The sequence below is a fragment of the Melospiza melodia genome, unplaced genomic scaffold (assembly GCF_035770615.1).
Source record: "Melospiza melodia melodia isolate bMelMel2 unplaced genomic scaffold, bMelMel2.pri scaffold_47, whole genome shotgun sequence".
In the NCBI taxonomy this organism is placed as follows: Eukaryota; Metazoa; Chordata; class Aves; order Passeriformes; family Passerellidae; genus Melospiza; species Melospiza melodia.
Window position 1 is genome coordinate 2,616,110 of NW_026948793.1, and position 8,146 is coordinate 2,624,255.

The 8,146-nt window shown below is 51.7% G+C and overlaps 1 protein-coding gene across 1 annotated transcript; it reads left to right on the forward strand.

The window, feature by feature from the left end:
• Positions 1 to 4,553: 4,553 nt before the first annotated feature.
• Positions 4,554 to 5,303, forward strand: LOC134413649 (olfactory receptor 14C36-like). The gene has a single exon (XM_063147711.1). The coding sequence runs from the start codon at positions 4,554 to 4,556 to the stop codon at positions 5,301 to 5,303; it is 750 nt and encodes a 249-aa protein (XP_063003781.1).
• The last annotated feature ends 2,843 nt before the right edge of the window (positions 5,304 to 8,146 follow it).

The following is an 8,146-nucleotide window of genomic DNA, read 5'->3' on the forward strand; positions in this document are numbered from 1 at the left end:
GACAACTAGCATTAGGGCCCTTCCAAAATATCCAAGTAGACTTTACTGAGCTTCCCCACATACAACAGTGGAAGTTTTTGCCAGTGATAGTAGATCACTTGACTCATTGGATAGAAATGGTACCCACTGTGAAAACCAATGCCAATGTTGTGAGTAAAACACTTCTAGAATCAATCATTCCCTGATATGGGATGGCAAACAGGATTGATCCCGACTGGGGAACTCATTTTACATCAAAGATATTGCAGAAAGTTGTTCAGGCCCTGGGAGTAAAATGGGAATTACACACTCCAAGGTATCCACAGAGTTCTGCTCGGGTTGAGAGAATGAATCAAACTCTTAAAAGAGCTCTAGTTAAGCTAATGATTTAAACCCAAATGTCATGGATAAAATGTCTCCCTATGGCCTTAGGAAGAATTAGAACCCAAGCCCAGTCAGATATAGGGATGTCACCCCATGAAATGATGTTTGGGTTACCCTTCCTGACCTCACCCCAGAAGGTTGCCACCTATGAGGGAGGGGAAGCCAATGCCAAGAAATAAGTTATGTCTATAGCACAAACCTTAGAAGGGATACGACAAAAAAGGGCAATTCCTCAAACTACCACCCTGGATTTCAGAATCCATAATATTAATCCCTGGAATTGGGTGATGATTTAAGTCATGGGGAGATCAGCCTCTAACTCCTCAGTGGGAAGGTCCCTTTCAGGCACTGCTCACCACCGAATCGGCCATGCGAACTGCAGAGCAGGGATGGACTCATGGCAACAGAGTCAAACGCCCAGTAGAAGAACTCAAAGAGTGGACTACAACATCCAGGCTGGGTCAAACAAGATTGACTCTCGAGCAGAGACTGAAAGACAACCAGAAAAACACCAAGATGCCCAAAAAGTAGAGTCAAGCTTCCATCAGCCATCTTGAGATCTGTCTTCCTGTTTCAATGGGTGAGAATTACCAGCATCTGTTGAGGGGAAGTACACAAGGGACTGTAAAAGGTAATGGGACAGCTTCTTCAAGAAAATAAGAGAAAAGAGAAAGGAAGGAGGGCAAGACTGGGTTGGCCCCTTTGTTTGCTACCAAGAAGGCTCCATAGCCCTGCTGCGAGCAGCAACCCCGTAGGCATGGTAAGGTGGGGACAAAAGGCCATACTGGACCTCTATAATTCCTCAATTGTCTTTTAATTCAACAAGGACTGGAGGGCAGGGCCAAGTTGTCCTCTGTACTCACCCCTAAGATACACTGACTATGGGCAGCATACACATAGGCACGGTAGATGGGAGTCAAAGCCATACTGGACCTCTGGGATGCCCTTTTGTTCATTCCAAATAAGTGTGTCTAGGGAAAACCTGAGATTTTTTCTCCTGTTCCCATGTCTTTGCTGACATCAACAGATGCTGGTATGACTCATTCAAAAGTGAGAGAAAATTTTTGAATCAATTGTTTGAAAAAAATTACTTCTAGAAAAAGAAATGGAGGGTTTATTATAGATGAGTAATCCTATGGTTGACACTCACAATGAAGGAGTGGACATTAAATATATGTTATGAGAAGTTTTGTATATGTATAGTTATCCTTCCCCTCCCCCTTGCATTGTTATCACAGGATGGCCTGAGTAGTCGGGGCATTTGGGAGGGTTGGCTTGTTACTATGGCAGCACCTGACCTCCAATCAAGGTGTAAGACAGTGATCTCCACCACTGGACAGAGAAGAAGGAGTCAATTGACAAGGCTTTGGGAGGGGCTAGAGGTATAAAAGACAGAGCATCCAATCTGTAGATACACACATGGTGACTGAATTTTTTGCCCCTGATGCTGTATTGTTTTCTTTATTCAGTCTTCTGTTGTATTTTTATAAGGTCTTAATAAAGTATTTAAAATTTTGAAAGTAAAAATTATTTCTCACATGGAAATGGGGAATTTGGGGCAAGGTTGTCCACACTGGGTCAGCTCTCAAGGTACAACTTCACTGACCACCCCAGACCTCCTTAGGAAATAGCCTGGATAAAAATCAATCACAGAATGCTGCAATGACCACTTCTCTACAGAGAACAGTAATAAAATACATTCCTTAAGATAGGAATACATATTTCTTAGAAGCTCTTTGAAATATTTCTCCAAAAATATAAAAAGAAGTATTTTGAATGAACTGTTCCAGAGCTGAGGAAAATCAAGGCAGAGCCATGGTTTGTGAGGACTTGCTTGATCCTAATGAGCCCTGTGGTACATTTGGAACTGAGCCCTTGAACCTCAGGGCCTGAGAGGGGATTGCACAAACCTTTCCAAGAGCCGAAATCAGAGGAAAAATTCAAAGTGTCTCAAAGCTTGAATGGGTCTCACAGAGGTCCATCCCCAACACAGGCTCCTCAATGGCTCCTTGGAAGACAGAATTGGAGGCCAGGATGGCACAAAATCTCAGAGAATCAGAGTGTAGAAAGGAAAATTCAAAGTACCTTAAAAATCTTGAGTATCTTAAAGCATTAATGAGCCCCACTGAGTGTCAGTACAAAGCTCTCAAGGGACTCATTAAAGCAGATAACTGGGGACATGATTGCACAAACCTCTCACAGAGTCTCTATCAAAAGGGAAACAACCAAGTACCTTAAAATAACTGAAGTACCTTGAAGCATTATACAGCCCACTGAGTGTTGTTACTGACAAAGCCTGTCCAGGGACTAATTACAGCAGGTAATTGGAGGCCATGATTGCACAAACCTCTCAGAGACTCCAAGGCAAAAGCCAAACCCAAAGTCCTTTGAAAAACCTGCAGTCCCTGCAGGGAGTATTCAGGAGCCCCCAGGGCCATTCCTGGCCAAGGCTCCCCAGGGACTCCTTCCAGCAGATCCTTGAGGCCACTGGGATGTGGGCTAGGGGAGCATGCTGAGCGCAGGACAAGGGGCTGACAGTGCCCAGCCTGGCTGGGGCTGTGCCAGGAGGCCCCAGGGCCTCAGGACAAGGTGCCTCCTCACAGCCCTTGGTGGCATAGACCCTGCTGTGCCCCAGGGCACCAAGACTTGGCTTTTCTTTGTCCCCACCTGTCATCACTGCCTCCAGTTCTCTGCTCTGCCTGGGGTCTGGGGACACTTTGTCAGTCGTGTCCCTCACTGGGACCCATTAAAAGTCCAAGAAACTTTGGAGTTGGATTCTGACTCCGAGTTCTACAGACGTGTCTTCAGCTCCCTCTCAGAGACTGACATTCAGGGCCTGAGCACAAAGCCCCTGAGGGTCATTCAAGTCCTTGTGCTGTGTCTGTGCTGCTGAGCTGGGCTGGGCTGCTGGCACAGAGACAGCTCCTGGTAACCAAGAAGAGCTTCAAAAGCACATTTCTCTTGATGAGCAGCTCTTCTGCCAGCCCAGCAGGGCTGGGGCACTGCCTGCAGCCAGCCCGGGCACAGCACAGAGGCACAGAGAGCTTCAATCAGTCAGGGCTGGGAAGGTGCTGAGAAGTGCCTGGGGCACAATCACTGCCAGCTCTTGGCACAGCAACCTCTGGCTGCAGGACAATGCAGCTGCAGCTCCTGGAGCCATCCCCTCAAGCTGGAACATCCCAATGCCTACAGACCCTGTGAGTACATTCTCTGATTGTCTCTTGTGCAGAGCAGCCAGGGGTGCCCAGGGCTGTCCTGCAGAGCAGGGTCCTGCAGCCCAGGGTGCTGTGCTTGGGCAGGGACTCTGCTGCCTGCCAGGGACAGCTCTCAGCCAGCCCTGGCAGCTGCTCCCAGCACTGGGGGACAAGATGTGGGTGGGAGGAGACAGCTGGTAAGGCTTGTAAGTGTTCTCCTTGTGTGGGGAGGATGCTGCATTGTTCAGGACTCCTCCCTGCATGGCATTTACCTGCAGAACATTTCCAAATAGATTATACAGGGTGCACAGCAAGAAAGGGGCTACATAAAAGGGAAAATCCTGCTTTTTTAATCTAATGACCTGGGCTGCCTTGATGGTAATTGCCCAAAGATATAAATCTCTTAGTTTGGGTGAAGATAATGAAAAAAATTCTCTCAGATGTGAATAAACCAATAAGTGACAGAAATCAGCACAAGGCCTCTCACAGGCAGAATCAGTGTCGCTTTTCCAGCCTCCTCAGGGTTGATCTGACATTCGTATCAGACCCTGCAGAGCCAGAGCTGCCCCTGGGCAGTGCCAGAGCTGGGAGGGATCTGCATGGCAGACCTGAACCCCCAGGTCTCAGCTGGGCTTTGGCAGCACTGGCAGTGCCCAGCCAAGGGGACAGGGAAGCAGCTGCTGGCAGGGACAGCTCCCGGCAGCAGAGCCCTGGGAAGGCAGTGGAGGGAAAGTGCCTCCAGGCTGTGCTGGGATATTTAAAGTCCTCTTCAAGCACAATTATTCCATGATTACTTTTTTTACAGATCCTGATTCCAAGACAGAACAAATGTCTAACAGAAGCTCCATCAGGCACTTCCTCCTGCTGGCATTGGCAGACGCGCGGCAGCTGCAGCTCCTGCACTTCTGCCTCTTGCTGGGCATCTCCCTGGCTGCCCTCCTGGGCAACGGCCTCATCATCAGCGCTGTAGCCTGCAGCCACCACCTGCACACGCCCATGTTCTTCTTCCTGCTCAACCTGGCCCTCAGCGACCTGGGCTCCATCTGCACCACTGTCCCCAAAGCCATGCACAATTCCCTCTGGGACACCAGGGACATCTCCTGTGCAGGGTGTGCTGCACAGTTATTTCTGAGTTTCTTCTTCATCTCAGCAGAGTATTTCCTCCTGACTGTCATGTGCTACGACCGCTATGTGTCCATCTGCAAACCCCTGCACTACGGGACCCTCCTGGGCAGCAGAGCTTGTGCCCACATGGCAGCAGCTGCCTGGGCCATTGGCTTTCTCAATGCTCTCATGCTCATGGCCAATACATTTTCCCTCCCCCTTTGCAAGGGGAATGCCCTGGGACATTTCTTCTGTGAAATCCCTCAGATCCTCAAGCTCTCCTGTGCCAAATCATATCTTAGGGAACTTCGGCTTCTGGCTGTTAGTGCCTGTTTATTTTCTGGATCTTTTGTGTTCATTGTTTTCTCCTATGTGCAGATCTTCAGGACTGTGCTGAGGATCCCATCTGAGCAGGGACGGCACAAAGCCTTTTCCACCTGCCTCCCTCACCTGGCCGTGGTCTCTCTCTTCACCACCACTGCAGTGTTTTCTCACTTGAAACCCCCTTTGATCTTCTCCCCATCCCTGGATGTGACCCTGTCAGTTCTCTATTCAGTGGTGCCTCCAGCCCTGAACCCCCTCTTCTACAGCCTGAGGAACCAGGAGCTCAAGGCTGCAGTGTGGAAACTGATGACTGGATAGTTTCATAAACATTAAACTGCTGGCCAATTTCTGCAAACCACTTGAAATAAAGTCATCTTTGATCCTTCTTTTTGGTTCATTTTGGAGGTTCTTTCTCTTTTTATTTTACTTTTTTAGTCTTGTCCACTAATAAATATAATTGTTTTTGCCATTTTTCATTTTGTTTCTCTTCACCTTCCCTGTGGCCACAGACTGTGTCAATGAGCTCTTGGTGCCTTTAAATTAACTAAAGGATCTACCAGCAGAGTTTTCTGCAGAGATGCCCTTTTGTTGCCTTCTCTGGAGCTGCAGCAGCAATGTCTGTGTGCAGAGCTGGGGCAGATCAGGGCTGGCCCAGCAGCTGTGCCCAGCAGCAGCAGCAGCACTTGGTGTTGCCAGTGCTGCTGCCGTGGCCCTGCCCCGCTGCCCTGGTGGCCCTGGTGCTGCTGCAGGGCCTGAGTGCTCTCGTGGCTGGGCACAGTCCTGGGGGTGGCAGTGCCGGGGCTGCAGCAGGGACAGGCCATGGGCACTGCTGGGGCAGCGCTGACGCCTCTGGCCAGGGCCTGGGGGCTCCAGGCTCCTTGCCCAGGCTCTCTCAAGAACATGGCCAGGCCAATGCTCAGCACAGAAAGCCCCCGTGAGCAGCCCCAGGCTGGCCTTGGGCAGGCTGGGGGCAAACAGCATGGCTGGGGCTCTGCAAGGGCCCTGGGGCAGACGGGAAGGAGCAGCAGAGCAGGGGCTGATTCATCCCCAGTGCACTGGACAGCCCAGGGCAGCATCCCAGAGCGTCCTGATGGAGCTGCCAACAACATCCCCCCTCTGCAGCCCTGGCCTCTCCCCCAGCTCACACTGGTGCCCCATCCTTGCAGGCACAGACACAGCAGCACGGGATCAGCAGCCCCTGTTTGCTGTGCACAGAGCAGGCAGGAGCACCCCCATGCTGTTGGTGTGGGGACATGAACCTGAGGGAGCACAAATGCCATCAGCCCCTGGGGCCAGCAAGGGCTGGGGGACACAAGGGAAACCACTCAGCTTTGTCCTGGCCTCTGCACTCAGCCAGAAAGTTTGTTCCCATCAGCTGGGAGTTTCCTGTCCCACTGCAGACGCTGTTGCTCAGAGCCAAGGCTGCCTGGCAGCCACCCCCAAACTGCCCTCAGCATTTCCTTGGCTTCATCTTTGCTTTCTTTACTCTCCCTGATACAAATTTCTACCTCTTTCCCACCCCAGTTCCCTCCCCTGCAAACAGCCCATCCCTGTTTGCCCTTTCCTCTCTGGCCCCACTCCCCATTGCAGTTCCTGACTTGCCCCCATGGGAACGTCCCTTGGGCAGCAGGATCATCCTACAAGTGATGCAGGAATTGTCTTCAGGCTCCTGCATTGCCTGGTGCTGCTCCCTTGCCAGAGGCACCCCAGGCCAGAGGGACACATCTGGGCTGCTGTGTCTGGCTCTGGGGCTCCCTGTTCTGGGCAGTGAGGAGGAGCTGCAGAGGCACTGCAGGACTGACAGGATGGGCTTTGGGGCTGCCAGGAGAACCTGGGCTGCTGGAGCTTCTGAAGAGGGGGCCCAGGTCTCATCCTGCAACTACTCCAAGGGTGGTTTCAGAGAATCCCAGAATCAGCAAGGTTGGAAGAGGCCATGGAGATCAAGTCCAACCTGTGCCCTGACACCACCTTGTCTCCCTGGGCCTCCTCTCCTCCAGGGTAAACAACTTCAGCTCCCTCAGCGCTCCTCACAACTCTTGTGTTCTAGACACCTCCCAAGCCTTGTTGCCCTTCTCTGGACACGCTCCAGCCCCTCCATGTCCTTCCTAAATTGGGGGCCCAGAACTGGACACAGCACTCGAGGTGCTGCCCAAGCAGTGCTGAGCACAGGGGAAGAATCCCTGCCCTGCTCCTGCTGGCCACACCATTCCTGATCCAGGCCAGGAGCCATTGGCCTTCTTGGCCATCTGGGCACACTGCTGGCTCCTGTCCAGCCTGCTTTTCATCAGTCCCTGCAGGTCCCTTTCTGCCTGACTGCTCTCCAGCCCCTCTGTCTGCCTGACTGCTCTCCAGCCCCACAGCACCTCAGGGGTTGTTGTGGCTAAAGGGCAGGACCCGGCACTTGGACTTTTTAAACCTCACCTTGTTGGATTTGGTTCCTGGATCCAGCCTTTCCAGGGCTATTGGAAAAAAAAGGCTCCCAATATTACCAGTTATGTAGTGCCTGGGCTGGTCTGACCCTCGCTGCTGGGCCAAAGGCAGCAAATGTGGTGTATCACCCCAGAGATACCTTGGCTTGCTGGGGGTTGCAGCTGGGCACTGAACAAGTCCAGGCTTGTTAAGAACCCCGTTTACCTCAGGAGGAATAGCTTCAGGCGATGGTGAAGAGAAAAAGGAGGGGATTCTGCTGGAGGGTTTAATGTCCAGAGGTTTATTCCATGGTTACAGAGGTCTGAATGTGAGGAACTGCTCCAACAGAACTATGCCGCATGGTCTGATCGCCTTTTTAAGCTCAGGGACAGGGGGAGGGGAGGTACAGGTGAGCCACCAACCAGGTGAGAGGGGCAGGGTCTCAGGGGAAGATGACACCGAGAAAGGCCAATGACCTCTGGGCATAGGGGCATCCTTTGAACTTGACCAACCACACGACGCCTTGCTGGAATGTTAAGCCTGATTGACAGGACTCACTCAGCATGGGGGCAAGGGGGAAGGGAGAGAGGTATAGGCACACTTGGGGAAATGACCTGGAAGGCCAAAATGGGACACTACAGCACACCACAACACAGGGCCTTGTGCACAGCCCTCCTACCCTACAGCAGATCTACACTCACACAGCTTGGTGACACCATGCATCCATGAGTCCCTGGAATGTCCCAATAGTC

What these genes read in the sequence shown, in the direction of transcription:
- LOC134413649 (XM_063147711.1), top strand. Translation starts at nt 4,554, where the DNA reads ATGTTCTTCTTCCTGCTCAACCTGGCCCTCAGCGACCTGGGCTCCATC.